This window comes from Lissotriton helveticus, chromosome 5_1, assembly GCF_964261635.1.
Source record: "Lissotriton helveticus chromosome 5_1, aLisHel1.1, whole genome shotgun sequence".
Taxonomy (NCBI): Eukaryota; Metazoa; Chordata; class Amphibia; order Caudata; family Salamandridae; genus Lissotriton; species Lissotriton helveticus.
The window spans coordinates 100,338,756-100,362,902 of NC_136065.1; the positions used below are offsets into that span (position 1 = coordinate 100,338,756).

Sequence of the window (24,147 nt, forward strand, 5' to 3'; positions counted from 1 at the left end):
TTAGACGTAGAGAGGTTCGAGAGGCTTTCCACATATTCAGTATCAACCAATGGGAATCAGCAGGCTGTCAGCTAATCAGAGCCTGTGCTGTCCTCACGAGCAACCAATGGAAACACGCAGGCTATCAACCAATCCGAGACTGCGCTGTTCTCCACAGCAACCAATGAAAACAAGAAGGCTTTCAACCAACCCGAGCCTGGGCTGAGCTTAAGAGGAAGAGAAACGAAACGTAGTTTTACTTCCGGGATTTCTGAATCATGGAGGTAGTAGGCGCAGCTCAACTGGTGAACCTCAAGGGAGAAACCACTTGTTCCATCTGTTTGGAATATTTCACTGACCCGGTGATGATTATTGAGTGTGGCCACAACTTCTGCCGCTCCTGCATCACCCAGAGCTGGGAGGGAAGAGATGAAAACTTCCCCTGTCCACAGTGCAGCGAAATATCTCCTAGGAAAAAATTCCGACCCAATGGACAACTGGGGAACGTGGTAGAAATTGCAAAACAGCTTCATCTGCCCCCAGAGAGGCCACTGGGAGACAATCTGTGTGAGAAACACGAAGAGAAACTGAGGCTGTTCTGTGCAGAGGATCAGAGGATGATATGCTGGGTCTGCCGGGAGTCCAAGGAGCACAAAACTCACGCAGCAAGTCCAGTAGAGGAGGCTGCAGAGGAGCACAAGGTACGTCTGGGATTTCAGGGATTACACAGTCGCACTATGAGTAATCTGTAGAGGAGTACAAGGTGTGTGTTTTTTTTTTCTATAACCAGTGAAGAGCACAAGGTGTGTCTGTGGAAATTCATCGGACACTAAGTCACCTGGTGCTCCACATCAATGTGCAGCCGGAGAGCACCAGCTTTCTGTGCAGATGCTCAGAAATCACATCATCCTGTGCGTCCCATGGAGGAGGCTGCCGAAACGCACATGCAATATTTGTGGATTTCCAAGGTTCACAAGGCACCCTGTAGGTCCATACAGGAGACTGCTCAACGGTCGGCATTATGAATGTGGGGCCCGCCCAACGCCCACGAAGGGGACCCTCCTAAGAGGGCGGCCCCTTTAGTGCCAAATGATGGCACAAGGACAGCCCAGCGTTGCGAGACCCCTGGGGGCCCGGAGGGCGAGAGGTGTAAATCCCCCCGCCCACCTAGCGGCAGTGTTGCCAGATTGTGCTAGATCACGCACAATCATGGCTTCGCCCTAATATGGGAATTGGTTTGGGGAGGTGGGGGCGTGGTCGCCCTCGCCCTCTGTGACCCTTTTCATTACCTATGTAAATTGTCTGCACAATCAGCGAACCACTAGACTAAACCAGCCAGATAATTAAGCTGCTGGGCATGAATCTTTTGACATCCAAATGAACAATTCCTGTCAAACGTTCTTAGAGAAAATCGTTCACCTTTCTAAATAGAGGCATTTGTAACAGTGGTGCTCAGTTTCTGTTATCTGCAAAAAGGGAGAACTTTTGCACAAGCTAGTCCACTTTTATCTGAGAAAAGAAGCTTTAATACTTACTAAATGTCTGTGTTGAAAATGGCTAAACAGTTTCTAAAGAAATCAATGACCGATTTCTGAATGACCTTGTTGCATCGTTCACGTTTCAAAGCACCGCTCATGGAAGGTGCACTGGGAGAAAGGTGCAGATAATGAAAATTATAAACTGATGGTTGCATGTTTACCCGAGGCCTCCACCCTCTCCCTGTATGCCCAACTGATCCAGAGTACTGGGGGGAGATGGTGGGAGGGGAGAACAACAGATGCACAGATTAATCTAAAGGACACTCCTCTGAGACAATCACAGTTGCTCCATTAAACAAGCATTGGAAATGCAATAGGTCTCGCAGCATTAGAGTTAGTGCTTTTAGAATTGTTTATGGTTTTTTTTGTAAATCTTAAGCATTTTTGTTTCCTGTAGCCAATGCTAAAGAATTAAAAAAAAAAAAAGCCATAAACATTTCTAAAAGCTCTAACTCAAATGCTCCGAGACCTATTGTGAGGGGTTGAGGGTGAGTGAGGGTGAGGGTGAGGGGTTGAGGGTGAGGGGTTGAGGGTGAGGGGTTGAGGGTGAGGGGTTGAGGGTGAGTGAGGGTGAGTGAGGGTGAGGGGTTGAGGGTGAGTGAGGTTTTTTTTTTTTTTTAAAGGCACAAGCAGGCTCTTTGGAGCAAGTATACTGCATTCCTCTTTCCTATAAACGCTGACACTTTGAAGTTAGCCTAGAGCAAAATAAAAAGCTTCCCATGTAAACACAGCTTGACATTTTATTTGGGTGAGTAGTTTATGTATGTCCTGGAAAATACCTTAAGAAATGGGTCGAAAACAGAGTTGCCTCTTAAGTATCATCAACACATTTATTTCAACAAACCAGTTTTAACAGGCTGGGTTGCGTATTAATATTTTTTGGAGTCAAAGGATGTACAGTCTGTGCCAAGTTTTGCTGTTTACAATACATGGTGAAGTCGGGGAGCTGGTAAACTGTGCACGAGGGGCATGCGTGATTCGTAAATGCTACAGCAGTGAGAGTGAAGACAACCAATGAGAGACGACTAGGTCCGTGCACTGGGAGACGGTGTGAGTATCGCAGCCAATGGGAAGCCAAAAAGGCCCTGCTGGCTCACGAGAAGCAGGCGTGAACTGCTGTGCGATTGGCTGAAAGGCTCATGAAGATCGCCGACAACAGCAACCGATACACGAGGAGTAGGCGTGCAGGGCTTGTGACTGGGGCAGGGGAGGGGCTTGCGGGCGGCTTCCCTAGGAAATTGACGTAGCTGTAGATTCAAAATGGCCGCCGGGTTTACGTGCGGTCATTCACGTCCTTGCAGTATTACAGCTCCACAATGTATCTCATGTTCGCTCTTTATTATTTCTAGCGGCTGAGTCGGGTCGGGTTGGGCCCTTTTTACTCTGCCATTGTAGATTCCTTGCTAGCTCTATGTTTGCGGGAGGGGTTAGGGTTGCAAGGCTACTGCTGGCATTTAGAATGTATTTCGAGTTAAGTTTTCATACTGCTCCAAAAGCACGCGGAGTTAACGTGTTTTCACTGCTCGCTTTTCAGGTAGTTGTACAAGTGCGCCCCCAAAAATCCCAGTGCATGAATTCTTTCTCTTTGCTAAGTAAAAAAACAAGCCTTTCACCGTAACACGGCTGGCAGGGAAGGGGGCGGAGAGGGGAGAGGTGCGACACGGCAGTAGGAGGAGGAGGGGGGAGGAGAGTAGGGGAGGCACGGCCTAGCGGCAGGCAGGCAGGGGAGGAGAGGAGGAGGGGGGAGGAGAGTAGGGGAGGCACGGCCTAGCGGCCGTGCAATCAAGTAGTGAGGGGGCGGAGCTGGGGGAGGCTGTGAGAGAGAGTAGGCAAGGCAGGCGGCTGGGGGCATGTGCACGCGCTTTTAAGCTCAATGCACATGCGCATTGAGCTTAAAAGTCACGGGCACTGCAAGGAATCGCCACGATTCCTTGCAAGTTAGATAAAGTCTGGATGAGCCCCTATAGTCTCGCTTGCTCGATGCGCATGCGCATCGACAGGCGAGACCTAAAAAGTAGGTGCTGTAGTCCAGGATTTATCTTAAAAGCGTGCCACCTGTGATGCCAAATGCTGGGTATTCCAAAACCTAATGTTGATCGTCACGCCTCTTCCTCTATCACCTTCAAATCCTTTCTCTTATTCTTGCAGGGTATTTTTCACCATTTGTCATTTGTTTCATATCTTTCTGCTCCTACCCCATTTCTCCTTTTGCATTTCTTGGGTCTTGTTCGAAGTATGCAGATAAAAAATAAGTTCTACTCTCCCGAAATAATATATCGATGACCAACACTTACAAGCACTGGTACAATTTAAGCTGCAGCTGCAACACGTGGCAGTAACTAGACCAATAAAAACCTTGGATCTGTTCCTGGGAGCGTATTGGCCTGTTCCCACTACACCGTCCGTCCATCATCCCCTTTTGTATCGCTTTGTTCGCCCTAAGTGTGGCAGGGTATGCTCAGACGTGAGTCCCTTGTTCACTTGGCCACTGGATTCAAGATAGCCTGGCTGATGAGGATTATGAATACGAAACCGGTCCCAGGATGCTTGTTTCCGGTCCAGGGAAGACATGGCTTGGCAGTTCGGGCTGGACTGTTCCCATGAGGCACAGGGTCAGACTGATTTGCATATAGCCATGTCTGAACTGGGGTGGCTGAGTGAACTAAAGAATGGTGATGGATTAAACCCAGATCAGTTGACTGGGGGTGAGTGTTTGATTTGTTCAAGCGCTCCGTCCATCATCCCCTTTTGTATCGCTCACTACACCTACCCATAGTTTTAGAAAGTATTTTAATGTGGTGTGAGAAGAATCTTTAGCAATAGCCTTGAGCACAAGATTACATCTAGCCCGGTTGACCTGGACTCATCGAACTCGTATGTACCCGAACCTCATTTTACTACTATGATCTCTAGAGACTCTTCCCTCTTCCATCCCTCCTTCTGCTCATCTGAAACCTCACCATACTACTATGCTCTCCCAAATAACACCTTCTAGACCCTTCCCTCTTCTATCCCTCTAATATCCTTTTCAATCCAAATAACAGACTCACATGTCCACCTCTCATATTTCCCTACACTAATCCTTTTTGGGTTCAGGAGTAGTGTGCTACTTTCTGAAAAGCACTTTGACGCCTCGTTAGTGGTAGTAAGCGCTATATAAATAAAATTACAATATGCCTGCGCAGACTGTGAGCTCTGCGCTTCCCTATAATAAGTGTGACCAAACCACTTGAAAAGTGCAGTTTTGTCACACACATTTACACAGACGCATCTCAACTATCCTGCCTCTTTTGCTCATCTGCATTTTCAGAAGCTTGTAAGAACAGTGCAAGTTTAACAGTGATAAACTTTCTTACACAGGGCGGCAGATAGAGCATCTCACTATGACACCATTTAAAATTCTCAACTTGCGTAGTTACTCAAACCTGCAATTTGTCATGCAGGAAAGTCATGCTTTTTTAAGTCATTGATCTATATATCCATCAGTTTGTTAGACAGTTGTACAGGTGGAGAAGGGTAACCAAGCAAATGTAAATAAATATTAGGTTGTTATATTTCCAATTTTGTGTGTCAAAATTGCTTAAAATACACCAGACCTGCTGGCTTATAACTGGGGAACCAGGTGCCAGCCTCGGCGTTGGCTCAACATGCTGTGAATCTCAGCAAATAACGTAATCGCCCAGTGCATGAAATAAATAATTAAATGTGCCCTTGAGTATTGTTACTAGTGTTCAAGCAAAGCCCTCAAATACCCCCGGGGCTAGTTTTTGATATATTAAATGGCAAAAAGAATATGTGTGTGTGTGTGTGTGTGTGTGTGTGTATATATATATATATATATATATATATAATATATACATATATATATATATATATATATATATATCTCAAGCAATGGCTCCACGTACGTACGCCATCATACCTGCTGTTCACTGTGTATGAAGAGGCTTCTCTTCAAGACCACTGAACTGTATTTCCGACCTGTTCAGCATTTTGTTGTTTGAGTCATTGCACCTGATGCACTGAGAGGTTGTCTCCAAGTGCATAGAATGCATTATTTGTGTTTTTACCTGCCTTCAACCATCAGGTCATTCATGGCGATCATGGGCAGGAAGAGCAACGTTGGAACACTTTCCCTAAGTGGGCCAATTTGCCTTCCATATAGTTCCTCTCCCGTAGATGTGAAGGTGTTGTGGTAATGCTGAGCGGGACAGGGTTTTCGGCTGTGAAACTGGTTTTGGTCCCACCTACTTTAAATGAGGCAGGGCGGTGCTTAATATGTAAAATAAGCGCCCGGGCCCGAACCAGGAGTCCACTGCAGCTTGCAGCACCCATCGCCCCCATTTCTCTCGCCAGCAAGTGAGACAGTTCAGATTATTGAAATCTCGGTTTAATATATTGTTTCTCTGCAGCCTCGCATGGAAACAGGTGACTGACCTAGGCTGTGGGCTGTGCCATACTACTAAGTCAAAAAAAGCAGAAAGGGGAGACCAGGAGCCTATTCTGGTCCAGTGTCCGTGCTCCAACAAGTCACGTATATAAAAAAAGGGGGCACTGTTCCAAGAGTCAGGTGTGAGTTATCACCTACTCATCAAGGAGAGAGAGAGACAGAGTGGGAAGGAGAGATGTAAAAAGAGAGAAGGAAGAGAGAGAGAGGCATATGTTCATCCCCAGTCTCGAGGAACTAGTCCCGAAGGGGAGGGTCAGGTCTTGCCTCTTTTGTTAGCCCTCATACTTCCCGAAGGGAGTCATGTTTCATCACTGGGCTTATGCTCCTCGTCGGGCATGCTCTGCAATGCCCGACGGGACACCTAATCAAAGGGTCACTTTTACAGAGGTCTTTTAAGAGAAAAGCCGACAGGTGAATGCGGGTATGCAAGCTAGAACCTGAGATAGAGGTAGTCAAGTACGGGAGTCAAGGAGCATAAAACACATCCAGCAAGTCCAATAGAGGAGGCTACAGAGAAGCACAAGTTTTGTGTGTGTGTTCTCCTGTAACCACAAGTGAAGAGCACAAGGTGTATCTGTGGAAATTAAAGATTGCTAAGTCACTTGGTGAGCCACATCAAGGGGCAGCCGGAGAGCAAAAGCAGCGTGTGGTGATTCTCAGAGGCCCCACGTCACCCTGTGCGTCTCAAAGAAGAGACTGCAGAAGAGCACAAGGAATGTTTGTGATTTTCAAGGGGTCACAAGGCACCCTTTAGGTTCATATAGCAGGTCTGCTGAAGGGTATTATGAATGTGTCGATGTTTCCGGATCATAGTGCACCCTGAGGGCCCCAAAGAGAAGGCTGTAAAATGTTTGTGTATTCTACAGAGGAGAAAGCTGCAGAGGAGCAGAAGGTATATGTGTGGGAGTTCAGGGTTTACACGTAAAGTCACTTGCTAAGTCTGTAAGAGAATACCGGGAATGCCCGGTAATATGGGATTTAAGTTTCACCCACGGGTCCCATAGAGAAGGGTGCCTAAGAGCACACAGTGTGTGTGTGGTTAGGGTTCAGAAGTTTAGACACTGAGCCTCAGAGGCAAACAACACTTGTATGTAAATTTTCAGGGATCACATTTTGTTCACTATGAGTCTCATAGAAGAAGCCGCAGAGGAGCACAAAATGTGTCTGTTGGTATTCAGGGATCACAACGAAGTATGTGGATCTCTGAGAGAAGGCTGACCTAAAGCACGAGGAATGTTTGGGGTGTTTAGGGAGCGTAAGTGAAGACTGTGAACTATATACAAAGGTGCAAAAGAGCACAAAGTGTGTCTTTCAGAGCGTCGAGACCACATGCGTATACTATGATCCACAGAGGCGGCTGCACAGAGTAAAGTTCTCCTGTAGCATTTTCTACATAAATTACGCTGACCTTTGGGGACTCGTTCACAGGAGGAATGAACGTTGGGTTGGGCAGTGATTACAGGCTCTAGAAGCTCGGAGTCTCTGGCCTTCTTACCTCCAGTTGCTGTACACTGGACTTGAGCTCTGTGAGAAAGTCCTCTCGTGACAGGCAGTCCAGCTCATGGGTCCTTTAGCAGCAGGACAATGTTTATTCTTCTGTCCTGGGATCTAGTGCTTACCTGTAGAAGTGAGACAGCCGAGATTCGCATCTCTGGCCTTTGCCTTCTCTTTAGTGGTGTGCAGAGCTCCTTTTAGTTAAAAGGGAAGCACTAGATATGCACAGGGGTTTAGCCTATATCCAGTTTAAGGGAGAAGGCTTCAGTGTAGTTGTCGCATGTTCCCAAGCACAGGCTACAACAAAGAATCTGAAACACAACAAAGCAAGGGGATCCAGATATACCGTGGCACCATCACCACACACAGGAGCCTCACCTTGCATCTTCCCAAGCACCGAATCCAACGAAGACTTTGAAACACACTCCAAAACTTGATATTGAATATTGAGGAGCCAGGACAGAGGAGTTTGTATAGGTGGGACACATGGTGGCCCACTTCGTTTAGGTTCTCTATATATTGAATGATTGAGGGTTTGTGTTTTGTTATTTTTGATTTTGTTAGGGCTGTTTTGATTATGAGGTAGTTGTATAGTTCAATGTCTGGGAGGTTGTGTCGTGCTTTGAGGTTGTTGAACGTGAGAGGCTTACCCTCTTCTTCTAAATGTGCCGGGAATGAGAACCCTAACCTCTGCCATGAGTTTATCTACAGGTTCTTCCCCCTGTATTGTACTTTGGGGTTTGCCCAGAGGGCTCCCCAATTCAAATATTTGATGCTCTGTTCAAGCCTCTGGTCTACCCTGAGGAGTGCCATTCTAGTGTTTCTAAGTATTGTGTTATTCTTTTGAGCCTGTTTATTAGCGGTAAGGAGTGTCATCGGTTCTGTATTGTTTAGGATGACCTTCTCGATGGCTAGCCATGTTGGCGTGTATTTCTGGTTTGGTATTATCCAGTACAATCACTGTCTGACTATGAAGGCCGTCTGGAATGGCCTGAAATCAGTCACGTTTAGTCCTCCAAGTCTCTTTTCTAGTCTTAGTTTTGGGAGGCTAATTCTAGGCTTCTTGTCTCGCCATATGAATTTGTTTATCATTTGGTCTACCATGCGATGGATATCGTCCGAGAGTGTGAGGGAAGCATTCCTGCCAGATAGTTTACTACTGGTGTGATCATCATTTTTATGGTGTTTATTCTACCCCACCAAGTGATGAATTTTGGCGACCATGATTCTAAGAGTCCTTTGATCTTACCTCTGGTTATTTTCTCGTTGTTTTCGAGTGTGGACTTCAGGTCCAAACTGGATCCCTAGGTATTTCACTGACCTATTTTGCCAGGTTAACCCTGCGGTGCCTATTACCTCGCTGGATGTGTGTACTTTGAGAGGCATGCACTACGATTTGTCCCTGTTTAACTTGTACCCGAAATGGTTAGAGTACGCTTCTATGGTGTCTAACAGTGCTGTGATGGAGGTTTCTGGTTCCTCTGTTATTATTAGTATGTCATCTGCATAAGCTGCAAGTTTGGCTGTCGTGTTATTGATGGTTACACCCTTCATATTACTATTGTACAAGATGTCCCTGATAAGGGGTTTGAGTGCAAGTAGGAACAGCGCAGGGGAACGTGGGCAGCCTGGTCTTGTTCCCCGTTGGAGATTGAGTTGGGTTGATGTCGACCCATTGAGGGCCATCTGTGCCTTGGGGGATTTGTATAGATCCATAACCTTCCTTATGTAGTTATCTCCAAGGTTGTACGCTCGCATGCTCTGTTCTAGAAATTGCCAGGACACTCTGTCAAAGGCTTTCTCTGCATCCAGCGTGATTGCTACCGCCGGTATGTCAGTTTTGGAGAAGTGTTCTATAACATGGCAGAGGAGTCTGGTGTTGTCATGTGACATCCGTGTTTTCATGAAGCCCACTTGTGTGTTCTTAATCAGCTGAGGGAGCAGGGTGTTAAGCCTTGTAGCAAGGATTTTGGCATAGATCTTGCAGTCAAAGTTTATAAGTGAGATGGGCCGGTAGTTTTTTGGTTGCAGAGGGTCTTTGCCTTCCTTCGGTAGGACTATTATGTTCGTCTCTGTCATGGATTTGGTGACTTCCCCCATGTTCTCGCAGTGGTTAAATAATCTTTTCATGATTGGGAGTAACTGGTCTTGGAACGTCTTGTAGAAGGCGGCCGTGTAGCCATCTGGCCCTGGGGCTTTGTTTCCTTCAGTGACTTGATTGCCAATGCGATCTTGTTAGCTTTTATGTCCTGCCCTAGTGTCTGTGCCTCCTCTTTCGATATCTTGGGTAGGTTCAGTCTGTCCAAGTAGACCTTGCAGCCCTTCTGGTCCAGCTTTTCATCTCTTTTGTATAGGTCTTGGTAAAAGTCCTTGAATGTGCGCAGGATGTCCTTATGTTGGGTATGTGTGATGTTTTTTGCGTCTGTGATTGAAGAGATGGAGTGCTGCCTATGTTTGTGCTAAGGTATGATGCTAGGATTTTCCCTGCCTTGTTTGCCTCGCATAGGTTAATTTGTTTGTATTTTTTTATCCACAGGCCAGCCCGTTCGCTCAGAATTCTGTTTGTACTTTTTCCTGGTGAGTTCTTTTAGGGTGTTTGTGTAACTAGTATCGCCGATGTGTTTTTTTTCTAATTGCATGATGTCTCTTTCCAGTTGATCTAGCTTCCCTGTCCCGTCTTGCTTTGATTTCTATTAGCGTCCCTCTAATTGTCGCCTTTAGTGCATCCCACAGTGTTTTGGGGTCTATGTCTGGCGATTCATTATCTGTGATATAGTCTCTAATGGCTTGTTCTACTCTGGTTTTGTCCTCCCGCCTTGCCCCAGGGAAGATACAATTGTTGGTGGAAGGTCATGGGTGGGCTGTCAAGTCAGGGGTAGTAATCCTTGATCTGTGTCTTTTGCAATTCAGAAAAAATGTGGAGAGTTTTAGCTGATGTTATATCGATAGGGATGTGGTGCCAGATTATGGGACCATGAATAGAGAAGGCTGGCCTCCTGGGTTTTTTATTCATATGTGCTTTGTCTCCAGTCTGGTGATCTGTCTTCCTGGTCTGACATTGTTCTCTATATTTGGTTAGTTTGTTTGACAGGTAAGGTGGTGTCCTCTTGTTGAGCGCTTTACAACTGATGCAGTTGGTCTTAAGGATGAATTTGGACTAGAAGTAGGAGCCAGTGTAGGTCTTTTAATTTGGAGATGATTTGATCAAATTTCTTTCAGACCTTGATGAGCTGTGCCACTTCGTGTATGCTACCTTTAATAGGTGATTGGGTGATACTAGGGAGATCGTTGAACAAGAACAAAGCCTTGCCTCTGCCTCCATCTGAGAGGACTTATATGGTTGTTTGGAATTCATTTATCATGAAAAAAACCTTCACGTTATTCAATCGCGAGTTGAAGCCTAGCTTCCTTGGTCTTTTCAAAGTGTACCTTGAATGAGAGCTATGTGTCGAGGGTAGGGGTAAAGCCTGACATTTTTAAGTTGGAGAGCCAACTCTGCAACGGGATTGTTTTGAGCTGTTGGCGTACAGGAAGAATTCAGTCTTTGTGCGGTTTGGCTTTTTGTACATTAGTTGACATCTTTGGTGGGCTGAAGTGTTTTTTTTTTTCAGGTAGTTGTCTTTGATGACATGAAGGTTATTTTCAGTTGTATTTGATGCTGAGGTGTAGAATATTTGATGGTGATGGTATCGAATATTTGATGGTGAAGGGGTTGGCAAGGTGGTTGGTCCAGTCGAGGTCTGTAGGAGTCTAGCAGCAGATATGAGGAGATGCTGATAGAATGCTTCTAGTGTGTGGTCTTTGGACAAGGGAGTGAACCATGTTTCAGTGATGGAGAGTGAAATTAGGTTGTGTTGGGTGAAGACACCAGTGATGTCTGAAGCGTGTGTAACTGCACAGTGTGCATTGATTAGCATCAGTCGAGTATGAGGTTATGATAAAAACACAGAATGAACTGACAGAAATTTGTTGGTGGTGTATGTTATGTTATTCAAGCTTATAACGCGCAAGGATACTCCAAGGAGTGTCCCGGTGCGAACCTTAAGGAGTGAAAGAAAAAAATTAAGTGAAAAGGAATGTTTTCAATCTTTTTTTTAAAAGATTGGGGTCCTGGATGCTGAGCAGAGCAAATGGGAGCAGATTCCATGCAGACACAGCCCTAAAAGCAAGAAAGCTGCAACCTAACCTCTGCAAACGAAATTGAGGAATGTGTGCTAGAAGCTGGGAGGCTGAACGAAGCTGTCTAGCTGGCGTGTAGAACATAAAGCGCTTCCTTAAATAGATTGGGCTGAAATCCAGCAGAGCACGATGTGCCAAGACTAGGGCTTTGAACTTAACTCGTTCGGCCACAGGCAACAAATGGAAAGTGCGCAGATGTTGCCTTACACTGCTTCTAATAGGGTTGTTGAGAAGAAGCCTTGCTGCCTCATTCTGGACTACCTGTAGTCTATTAAGCAGGTAGTCTAGTAGGCCAACATACAGGGCATTGCCATAATCCATACGTGAAAGTATCAAAGCTCGAGTGACCGTTTCCTTTGCATCCCAAGGGAGAAGCGGAAGACATTTCCTGAGGGATTTAAGGACCCCAAAACAGCACCCAGCAAGTTTCTTAATCTGGGTAGAGAAAGACAAATTCTCTTCAAACCAGACACCAAGATTCTTGGCGGGTTGCCCTGTTGAGGCCGGCAAAGGATAGCCAACCAGCCAAAGTGCTTCCTTAAACTGAGGCTGGAAGCTGCCGTAGAGGAGGATTTCTGATTTGTCCTCATTGCATTTGAGTTGTGCAGAGGAGAGCCAATGGAAGACAGCTGACAGACAGTTTTTAGCAGATGAAGTAGAGCACTCAGCTTTTTTCCAAGTAAACAGGAGCTGCGTGTCATCAGCATAAGCAGTGATTTTGGCACCAAAGTTCTCCGCAAGCTGAATTAGAGGAGTCACATAAATGTTAAAAAGAAGGGACTCAGAGAGGACCCCTGAGGCACCACAGTGGCCACCCTCTGCGCTGATTAAGTGAGTGGGGAGGACCATATCTGCTGTGAACGACCCTCTAAAAAAATGATTCCAGCCAGCACCAGGAAGTGCCCGTTATTTCCATGTCCGTAAGTTGAGCGAGCAACAGGTAGTGGGGAACGGTATTGAATGCTGCCGAAAGGTCCAGCAAGATCAAAGCTGCCCTTCTGCCAGCATCCAGACACTCCCGAATGACCTCCGAGATTTCCACAACAGCTAATTCGATGCTGTAGGAGGTTCCAAATCCAGATTGGGCTGGGTGAAGTAATCCAGAGCATTCGATAAGGTCAGTAAATTGTTTATTGACTACTTTTTCGCAGACTTTGGCCATGCTAGGTAAGAGGGAGATGGCACGGTAGCTCGCCGGGATCAATGGGTCTAACGACAGCTTTTTTAGAAGGGGTAGGATCTTAGCCTGTTTTCACACTGCCGGGGCAAGGGCTTCTTGAAGGGACAGATTGATGAGCCTGTTAACTTCTGGGTTAATTGTATCAGCGACCGAAGCCAGAAGTCGGGCAGCACAAGGGTCAGAAGGAGAGCCTGATCTCAGTGCCTTGAGGACCCTGAGTGAGTCCTCCAAATTGATAGAGGCAAAGGCCACCAAAGAAGGAGATGGAACAGCCGGATCCACTAAAGGTGGGATCCTGGCAGGGCACACCATGCGTTTGAGGAAAGCAGTGTAGACGATTCAACTTTTGGGGGCCGAAAGCTCTGAACAATGGAGAAAATCTCCTTGTAGTTATTTCTGGCAAGATCAATATGAGCCGTAAACTAAAGACTTTTGGCACAGGCGATCGTGGTGCAATAAACTTTCTGGGCTATCCTAAGAGTCCGCTTCACCAAAGGACAGAAGTCCTTCCGCCAATAGCACTCTAATTTTTTGCATTGCTGCTTCAGTCCTTTAGGTTCCGGTGTAAACCAAGGTTTAGAGGGAGAGTCCCTTGAACGCCTATGAAGGGGCGTGGGGGAAAGGAGAAACACTGCTTGTGTGATCCACCTGGAGAAGCTGGCAAGCTCTCCCTCTACGTCATTAGAGCAAGCAGGTCTTGACTCTGCCAGAACACAGCTAAAAATTAGGGGGTCAATTTTAGAAACCGGCTGATTAGGTAAAATATTGAGATCCGACAACCAAGAGAAGTAAGACAGGAAATGGTCGGATGAAGGCACCGGCAAAGGATATTCAACCGAGATGGGATAGTTGGAGTAAATGGGGTCCAGAAAATGACCACCTTGATGGGTAGGTAGCTTAACCCATTGAGTGAGCCGTGCAAGGTTCAATAGATCCCAAAAATCCCTAGTGTACCCGGCACCAGCCAGGTCTAGCTGAATGTTAAGATCCCCAAGCAGGAGATAGTTGGAATATTGTAGTGCACGGGGGACAATAGCCTCCTCCAGAACACGCCGTTGAACTCTGGGACCTCCTCGACTCAACCTTCCCAGACGTCGCCTTCCTGACGAAGACCTAGCTGAACCCTGCCTCAGCTCCCGACATCGCCATAGCCATCCCAGATGGCTACAAGATCACCCGCAAGGGCTGCACCAACGGTGTAGTAGGAGGAATCGCCATCATCCACAGGAATACCCTCAGAGTCTCGACCAACACAGACAACACCCACAGCACCGCCGAACACCTGCACTTCCAGATCCACACCGACCCCAACACCACCCTCAGAGGAACCCTCATCTACAGACCCCCAGGACCCCGACCACAGTTCAGCGACTCCATCTCAGACTTCATCAGGACACGCGCCCTCGCCTCCACGGAATACATCCTCCTCGGGACCTGAACTTCCACCTCGAGAACAACACCAACTCTGCCACTCTGATCGACAACCTCACCACCCTCTGACTCAGACAGCTCGTGACAACACCCACCTACGCCGCTGGCCACACGCTCGACCCCATCTTCACCGCAAGCCCCCACGTCTCCTTCAACCACACCACCAAACCCCACTGGACCGACCACCACCGCTCCCAACAGATCCCTCGACGCTGCTGGAGCAAAGTCACCAAAGGCCAGCTAACCACCACCCTCGCCCAGAGCCCACCCGCCGACACCGCCGCCCGCAACCTCAGACAATGGATTGACAACTGCGCCAACACCCTGTCGTATATGCAGGTACGGAATGGCTTAGGAAGGACGCAGCAGACTGATATTAGGGAGTTCAACAAGCGTTTTAATGGATAGCTATTTCGTTCCAAAGTAAATACACTCCTTTGTACACTCCTTTGTTCAGGACAATAAACAATAGTTCTTCATATCAGGACGTAGTCTTTCAGCAGAGGGTGAAGTCCTCTGTATAGGTGCGGAGGCTCCAGTGGCACGGCAGGAGTTATTCCGACATGAAAATAAAGAGTAAGAAATGCCCACGATTACTGTCAGTTCTGGAAGACTCTGTATTGTGAGAGGGGAGTGAGGGTATCACCAGGAACCAGCACCGGGTGTAGCTTTTTAGCAGGCAACTGTTGGTTTGAAAACAAGGTGCACTCGGGAAGTGAAGGTGCAAGCACAGAAATCAGCCCGTGACCTCCCTCAGTCCTCCCCTACCCCGTATCCGCCCGTGAAAGAAACAGCCCCTTTAGCCGGCCCCGTACCTTGGTTAGCCACACTTCTCCAGAAGTGCGGCGGGGCGGCTCGTGGAACCGTTGGCCTCCTGGCGTTCCTTCTCGGCTGGGCTGTCCGTCTTCGGCTTCCCCTTCGTGGTGCAGGTTCGCCTCCTCACTGCTCGGCGTCTCCTCGCTCGACCTCCGCCCGGCTTTCGCGCCTTCCTCTTCCTGTAGGCAGGCTTTCACCTCTGCCCCGCTTCCTGATTGGGCACAAACCGGTGACGTCACGTCCCTCGAGTCCTCCTCCGGGACTGTCCAGGCCAGGTTAAAGGGGCCGCAGGAATCCTGTCCACGGGGCGGAAACAAAGAGGCATTAAGGTCCGGTTCCTGTCCAACAGCCCCGTGACACACCCTTTACCCACTCAAGACACCCTCCAACAGCCACACCAGCAAGAAAGACACCTAGTTTACTGAAGACCTCCAGGCCTCCAAACAGACATGCCAAAAACTGGAGAAGAACTGGCTCCGCGAACGAACACCGGACAGCTACGAAATTCACAAGAATGCCACCCGCAGACATCATCAACTCATCAGAGCCGCCAAGAGGGCCTCATTCAAAGACCGCCTAGATAACCACGCACACAACAGCAAAGAGCTTTTCAACATCGTGATGGAACCACGCACACAACAGCAAAGAGCTTTTCAACATCGTGATGGAACTCTCCAACCCCAGCTCTTAACGCCAACGACATCCTGCCCTCGCAAGATCTGTGCGGCTCGCTGGCCACCTTCTTCCACCGCAAGATCACTGACATTCACGACAGCTTCAACGCCACAACCACCCCGACAACTACCACCCCCCATGACCACCACCTGCACCAACCACCTACTCTCCTGGACCAGGATCAATGACGAGGACACCAGCTACGTCATGAATACCATCCAATCGGATCTCCGTTGGACCCATGCCCTAACCACATCTTCAACTAAGCCTGCACAGCCATCGTACCCCATCTCCGGAAAGTAATCAACATCTCCTTGGAGACAGCAACCTTCGCGGACAGCTGGAAGCACGCCGAGATCAACGCCTTATTCAAGAAACCCAAGGTGGAACCCAAGGACCTCAAGAACTTCCGACCCATCTCCCTGCTCCCATTCCCGGCGAAGGTCCCAGTGAAAATCGTCAACAAACAACTGACCCACTACCGCAAGGAAAACCGCATCCTGAACCCGTCCCAGTCCGGGTTCCGCAGCAACCACAGCACCGAAACCCCCCTCATTGCCACAACCGATGACATCAGGACCCTGCTTGACAACAGAGAAACAGCTGCCCTCAACCTGTCAGCCGACCTCGACACAGTCTGCCACCGCACACTATGAACACACCTACACGTCACTGGAATCCAAGAGAAGGCCCTAGACTGGACCCCATCCTTCCTCTCCGGCAGAACTCAGACCCCCCCCCCCCCCCCCCACACTTCCACTCCGAAGCCACCGAGATCATCTGCGGCGTACCCCAGGGCTCGTCCCTCAGCCCGACACTGTTCAACATCTACATGGCACCTCTCGCCCGCGTAGCTCGACAGCATGACCTCAACATCATCTCCTATGCCGACGACACCCAGCTGATCCTCTCCTTCACCAAAGACCCTACACCGCCAAAACCATCCTTCACAAAGGAATGACGGACGTCGCCGTATGGATGAGGAACAGCCGACTGAAGCTGAACTCGGACAAGACGGAGGTCCTCATCCTCGGCTCTGCCCCCTCAGCCTGGGACGACTCCTGGTGGCCGACAAAACTAGTAACAGCCCGACACCCATCGACCACGCAAGCAACCTAGGGGTCACCCATGACTCCACCCTCTCCATGACTAAGTAGGTCACCGCCGTCTTCGCATCCTGCTTCAACACCCTCCGAATGCTCCACAGGATCCTCAAGTGGATCCCCACCGAAATAAAAAGAATAGTCACCCAGGCCCTCGTCACCAGCAGGTTGGTCTGTGGAAACGCCCTCTGCACAGAAACTTTGGCCAAACTCCTGAGACGACTGCAACGCCTTCAGAACGCCTCGGCGCGGCTTATCCTTGGTATCCCCCGCCACAGCCATATCTCACGCAACCTGAGAGACCTGCGCTGGCTCCCCAACAACAAGAGGATAAACTTCAAGCTCCTCACCCACGCACATAAGGCTCTCCACAACACCGGCCCAGCATACCTCAACAGACGACTCACCTTCTACACCCCCACCCGCCAGCTCCGCTCCACAGGCCTCTCCCTCACCACAGTCCCCCGCATCCGAAGAATGACCAGCGGCGGCAGATCCTTCTCCCACCACGCCGCCAAGACCTGGAACACCCTCCCCACCAACCTACGGCAGACTCAAGACCTACTGGCCTTCAGAAGACTGCTCAAGACCTGGTTCTTCGATCAGTAGCAGAGACCCCCCCCCCCCCAGCGCCTTGAGACCCTCACGGGTATGTAGCGCGCTTTACAAGTGTATTGATTGATTGCCGACATCCAGGGGGGCTTATAAGTTCCCCCCAACGAGGAGTGTGGGGGGATGCCAGTTATAGATGACCAGAACACCTCCCCCTCTGCCCGTTTTGCAGTCCAGACAAGAGATCCTATATCCCTCCGGTATGGCCATTGCACCTGTAGGATTAGAAGACTCATTTAGCCGGGTTTCGGTAATAAAGAAAAGATCCACCGGCTTATTGGAGAGAAGATCAAAGATATCCTTATAATATCTCCTAATTGAGCGGGTATTAATCATAGCTGCGTGAATCCAGGGCCCCTTCTTACTGAGGCTCCGATTGGAATCAGGCTGGGAGGGACCATCAAGGCCTAAGCCCAGTCCGTAGGGCATATAGTGGAGGGGTGAGCAGAGACCTCCCATCTGGTAAAAAGAAACCAGGGGCACAGACGGAGCAGAAGCCGTTCATTGCGGCTGTAGGTTCGTAATGTCTCAGGATGGGGAAGGAAACGGGCAGCGTGGCGGGCGATGAACGCATCTGGGAGGCTGACGGGCACGGACGCGCTTGCCTTGGGTGCACCTTTGGCATGCCAGCGGCACGTCTGCTCAGCGCGCATATTTATGGGGATGTCCCTCTGACAACTAGAGGTCGCACTGACCAAAATGGCGTCTCTAGGTGTCGACCGGGAAACCAGGAAGTTTCAGGCCCTCTGAGCAAGTTAACACAACAAATTCATCCAATGCAATACTACAGACTTCCAACAGTGAGTAAAAATGATTTAAAATGAGTAAAAAATCGGTTAAGAGACTACGAGCGATTTCTGCGTGCAAATGGGCCAAGGTTAAGTGTAAGAATCCAATCCACACATAAATATAAATGTAGATTAAGGTTTATTCCAGAAATAAGGATCCCATCCAGCAATAGCCTATCTTCAGTTTAACATCCTGGCTCCAACTGAAGCTACATCCTTGTCAGAGAAAAACATTCTCTATCAAATAATTGAAATAGGATGAATAAATAACAAATGTATGTACAAAAGAAAATACTACTTAACATAGGGCCCGATGTAGGTAATTCTTATTTACCACTTCTTAAATACCGAATTTTACCAATTCGGTATTTAAGAAGTGGTAAATATGAAGGGGGGAGATGTAGGTATTTCCAGATGTGGAAATACCGAATCTGTAACATTCGGTATTTACCGATTCTGTAAATACAGAATCTGTATTTCCCATTGATTCCTATGGGCTTTGAAGCCCATAGGAATCAATGGGAAATACCGATTCTGTATATACAGAATCGGTAAATACCGAATTTTGGAAGGGCGCAGGGGGTGTCACTTTGACACCCTCTGGCTAGGTGTGCATGCACACATGTGCATGCACACCTGAATTCGGTATTTTACCACACAATAGGATTGTGTGGTAAAATACCGAATTTGTAGGGCCTTTGGGACTCTGAAGAGTCCCACCTACATCTGAGATTAACCGAATCGGTAAGATTACCGATTCGGTATTTTACAGAATCGGTAAATTTACCGATTCTGTAAAATTTAAGGGCCCTACATCTGAAAATCCAATTACCGGTCGGTAACGGCCGAATTCGGCCGTTACCGACCGGTAATTGGCCACCTACATCTGGCCCATAGTCTCTTAAATAAGTTGGAGAAGAAACAATCCTTGATGACTTGCGTAAAGCAGTTGGAGTATCATTAGTACGAACCAGTTGTTTTTATAAGTTAGAGAATCCTTATCCGTATTTTCAGATGTTCTTTTAGATCCATAAACGAAATCCTCCCTAACTACCACCATCCTGTTCAAATGTCAAATGCGATGATCGGCGCTGATCAGCAGTTTTGATGGCATTGTTGAAAATCTTGATGATTCGAATAGGTTTCAAAAATGCTCTATTAGATTTACTTTTACAAGCATTTTAATTACAACCCAGTCACCAACTTTCACAACTGTTTTCCTTACACTTTTTCTGACATAATTGTTTTTTTCTTGCATCCATTCTTTTAGATTCGGCTAACCTCCAGTCACATTTTTCACTTTCTCCAAAGCGGTCTGGCTGTAAGTCATTAACCTAACTGGATGTCACCAAAGAGTTGGCACACCTTCCCCATAACAATTCAAAAGGGGTTCATTTTGTGACAGCATGTGGAGATAACCTATAGACTTTCACTTTTTAGGTCTCGGACTAGCGTCCCACGGAGTGGGCGGAGTCCGAGACTTTATGTTGTCTAGTATGGGGGCTTGAACACGCCCCTCTTCTCCATTGGCTGGCCTCGTAAATGCTGGCCAGCCATTGGAGGAGAGGAGCGTCACTCAGTTCAGGCCCGCCTTGACGCGATTCGGGGGCGTGTTTTTATTTGCATTTTTTAATCAGTGACGTCATCCGTCACTCAACTGCTCAAAAACACGCCCCCGAATCGCGGAAATGGTGGTGCTTTTGTTAGGCCATTTCCCTCCGACCGCTGCTGCAAGAAGTAGCCGAGTCCTGAGCCTGTGGCAGTCATAAGTGCCGATGTGGTGAAGAGTTCCAGTGAAGCAGAGGTGGTGTTAGGTTAGGTCTCTACGAAGACACTGGCCTTCGGAGAGGTGTATTAAGCTGCTGCTGCGCGTGCGAGTGTAGGGGGATTGGGGAGACTAAATGCTATACAGCGCTTCTCTGGGGGGCCTGTATTCAGCCGCTCTCGTTCTTTTCTGTCTTTTGAGCCGTTTCTGGGCTCTGAATGACCTCTGGTAACCAAAGTCTAAACCGGAAGGTCCCGCCATCTTGGATTGGGAAGAGGGCATTTTGCGCTCTAGTGCGAGGGCGAACACAGGCCCTCGTGCTATAAATTAAGGCAGGAGCCTCGCGCGCAGCCTGTACACAAAGGCGGCTCCCCTGACACTCACAGGGAGCTTAGCCGGGCACTACACGGCATCACAGAGCCGAAATTGCTTTTAAAAAAAGTTATTTTCGAAGTTGGTTAGAAAAAATAGTTTTACTTTTTAATTCACTCCCTGTCATAGCGCCTGTTCATATTAGCTGTTGGGGGCATTTTTGAGCCGTTTCTGGGCTCTGAATGACCTCTGGTAACCAAAGTCTAAATCGGAAGGTCCCGCCATCTTGGATTGGAAAGAGGGCATTTTGCGCTCTAGTGCGAGGGCGAACACAGGACCTCGAGCTTCATAAATGGCCGCACTTACTCGTCCGCGCGGCGGGCGCAGCGGGCGCGCCGATGGCGCGTTAGAGGCAAGCCCGTCTGGACCCGTACGGACCTAGGGCCAGACATGCTGCTCAAAGTAAAGCGAGGGCCTCTCACATACTCGCAAGAACAACTTTTGTCTCTCTGCCCCAAAGCCTCCTGCCTCTGTCCGAGGGGTTTGAGGATGGATGTGCTTTTCAAAGTCTGAGATCTATGTACTACGGAAAGTAAAGAGGCCCAGAATGCGCCCCCCCCTAGGGAGCTACTTCGATTCGCCCTCCTGAACTGTAGATCTTTACCTAGGAACTCCTTACACATCCACCATCTGATTCTGGATCACAAGCTTGATGTGTTATTTTTGTCAGAAACGTGGACATCTGACAGTTCGGATTTCGACATGGCGAACGCTCTTCCCCCCCGGATTTTGTATCTTCTGCCAGCACAGACCGCGAGGCAGAGGGGGCGGGCTGGCCATTATATATAGAGACACTTTGATATGTAGGGCCGCTGAAGGGTCTATCCTGGATGCGGAAAGTTGTAGCTTTAAGATTCAACTGTCCCCCAACGACTCACTGTCGGGGCTGCTGATTTACCGGCCTCCGGGCAACATCAAGCAGTTTGCGAACTCTCTGCTTAAAGAGGCCCAAATGCTAATAGCGTCGGCACCCAATTTTCTCCTGCTTGGAGATTTCAACCTACATTTCAACTCAGCGGAGGATAAAGCTGCAAACGACCTAAGATCCGAACTTAGGTTGGGGAATATCACCCTCCATAATCAGGAGCCCACCCACGTTAAGGGCCATCTATTGGATACGGTGTTTTCTAATCTTCCCCTTCTTTCCATGTCACCGTCCCTGCCTCTCCCTTGGACCGGTCATTTCCTGATCCCCTTTCAACTGGGTTTTGTTACAGCTCCCCCACCTCCCCCGGCAGCCACAGCACAAGTACCAGTAAGGGAATGGTCGAAACTCCCGGTCAGCGATCTTACACGCAAGCTGACACATACCATCCCAGTGCCTAATAGGGATCCTATAGAGGCAGACAAGGCTTTCTGCGAATGGCTCAGAACAGCCTTAGATGCGGTACTCCCCCTGAAAATAGCCAACAGGAAGACGGGGGGGCCCAAATCCTTATGGTTCACCCCAGAGCTGGCTCTTCTGAGAAAAATTTGTAAAAAGAAAGAACGGGACTGGCGGAAAAACTGGGCAGGAAACTCCAAAGAAGAGTACAGGGCAGCCATGAGAACTTATAAAGTGGCACGCAATGCCACCAAAGCGGCCTACCTTGAAAATAGGATAAAATCATCAGCCAATTCTTCAAGGGAAACCTATAAAATTCTCAAAGAGCTGCTCAAAGTTCCAGTATCTCCAGAACCCTTAGAGGGGAGTACGGACCGCTGTAACCTTCTGGCCCAGTACTTTAACCAGAAAATTCAAAACATCATAGCCGGCCTCCCCTTGCCCCGTCAGAGCCCGTCCTCAGGGGAGAGCTGTCTGGCCACTGACAGAGCCGTGCTGGACAAGTTTGCCCCGATCACCAGGGAAGCTTTCTGTAAAGAGCTGGCCGCGCAAAAAAGTGGCTCTCCGACGGATCCCATGCCTATGTACATCCTAAAGCAGTTTATGGATGTCATAGCGGGACCGGCAGTAGATCTTCTCAACGCTTCCTTTGCCGCCGCCAAGGTCCCCCCCCAGCTGGAAGCAGGCTATAGTAAAAGCCCTGCTAAAAAAAGCGGGGCTTGACCCCGCTGAGTTGTCCAACTTTCGGCCAATCTCCCTACTGCCAGGGATGGGAAAGATTGCTGAGAAATGGGTTAACCAGCAACTCGCGTCCTTTTTGGAATCCAACGAGTTGTTACGGCACACCCAGACTGGCTTTCGGCCCGGTCAGGGTACTGACTCGGCGCTGATCACCATGGTAGAAGAGGGTAGGTGCATCTTAGATTCAGGAGGATCAGCTGCCCTGGTCCTCCTGGATCTGAGCACGGCATTTGACACGGTGGATCACAAGATCTTGATCCACCGGTTGGAGGAGCTGGGAGTAGGAGGCCTGGCGCTCACCTGGCTAACGTCATTCTTGAGTGATCGAACATATCAAGTGTGCGAGGGCAACAATAGATCAGTGCCCACCCCCCTTCAGTGTGGTGTCCCGCAGGGCTCATCATTGAGCCCTACGCTTTTTAACGTCTACATGGCCCCACAGGAGGGGGAGGTCGCACCCTTTGGAGTGAAACTCGCAACGTACGTGGACGACACCCAATTGATTGTTTCGCTCTCGCTCGCAGAAAGCCATGGTGAGAAGTTTGCCGCCTGCCTTACCAACATCATGGCATGGATGGCCGACTCAAGACTCCAGCTTAATGCCTCCAAAACCGAGGTGATGTTGCTGGGAAATCTCTGCACCTCCCTCCCCAAATGTATGTGGCCGGCTTGTTTAGGAGATCCTCCGACCCCGAAGGGATCCATAAAAAGTCTCGGCGTCTGGCTTGAACCGGAGCTGTCGATGCACACTCAGGCGAAAAAAACTGCAGGGTGCTGCTATGGGCTGCTCCGCTCAATACGGAAAGTTATGCCCTTACTCCCACTAGACTCCAGGAAACTGCTGGTACAGGGCCTTATTTTGTCAAGACTTGATTATAACAACGCCCTTTTCTTGGCTGCACCGGAATACACCCTGAACGTGCTCCAGAGGGCACAGAATGCAGCTGCAAGACTGCTGACGAATACATCCAGAAGAACGTCAGCGAAACCAGCCTTGAAAGCGCTCCATTGGCTGCCCATAAGAGCGAGAGTGAAATTCAAAGCGCTCTGTACAGTGTTCAGAGTCCTCCAAGGCACAGGCCCTCCGATCCTCAGAGATCTGATCCGCCCTTACAAATCATCACGAACGCTCCGCTCTGGCGAGGAAAACCTGGTAGCTATCCCGAGAGCAAAAAGAGCAAGGACCGGAGGTCGCCGCTTTTCAATAAACGCGGGTCAGCTATGGAATTCCCTCCCAACATCAATGAGGAAAGAACCTAGCTTGACCAGATTCCGAAAATCCCTGAAAACGTTCCTTTTCCCCCAGAATGACTAACATCTCTGGATGCGGTTCAGAGGAGGTCTGTCTGTGTGTACACGTAGCGCTGGGACGCTCAAGGGCAGCCATGCGCTTTAGAAATTCTTTTTCATTTCATTCATTAGCCATGGGTGCACTACTCAGCCCCGCATGAAGGGCACACACCAGAGTACACCTTTCGTGTAGCGCACGCAGGGAGCGGATCCTCTTCTAGGCGCTCAGGCTTCGAGCTGTGTGTGGTTTAGTGTGCCTACGCTGTCTGCTCTGCTCTCGTGCTCCAGGCCAGAGCAGGGACGTGTGGAGGTGAGTCGCCAGCACCGGGAGAGCACAGAGCCATCTTACACCTAAAGACTTCCAGAGAGCAAGGGGGGGGGCGGGGGCCTCACTCCAGCCAGAAGATAGT

The 24,147-nt window shown here is 48.8% G+C and overlaps 1 protein-coding gene across 1 annotated transcript in view; it reads left to right on the top strand.

The window, feature by feature from the left end:
• Positions 1-228: 228 nt before the first annotated feature.
• Positions 229-24,147, top strand: part of LOC144754219 (E3 ubiquitin-protein ligase TRIM39-like) — a 180,732-nt gene continuing 156,813 nt past the window's right edge. Inside the window, exon 1 of the mRNA XM_078641806.1 lies at positions 229-680. Within this exon, the coding sequence (XP_078497932.1) occupies positions 258-680 (423 nt within the window). The 5' untranslated portion in view covers positions 229-257. The remainder of the gene's footprint in view (positions 681-24,147) is intronic.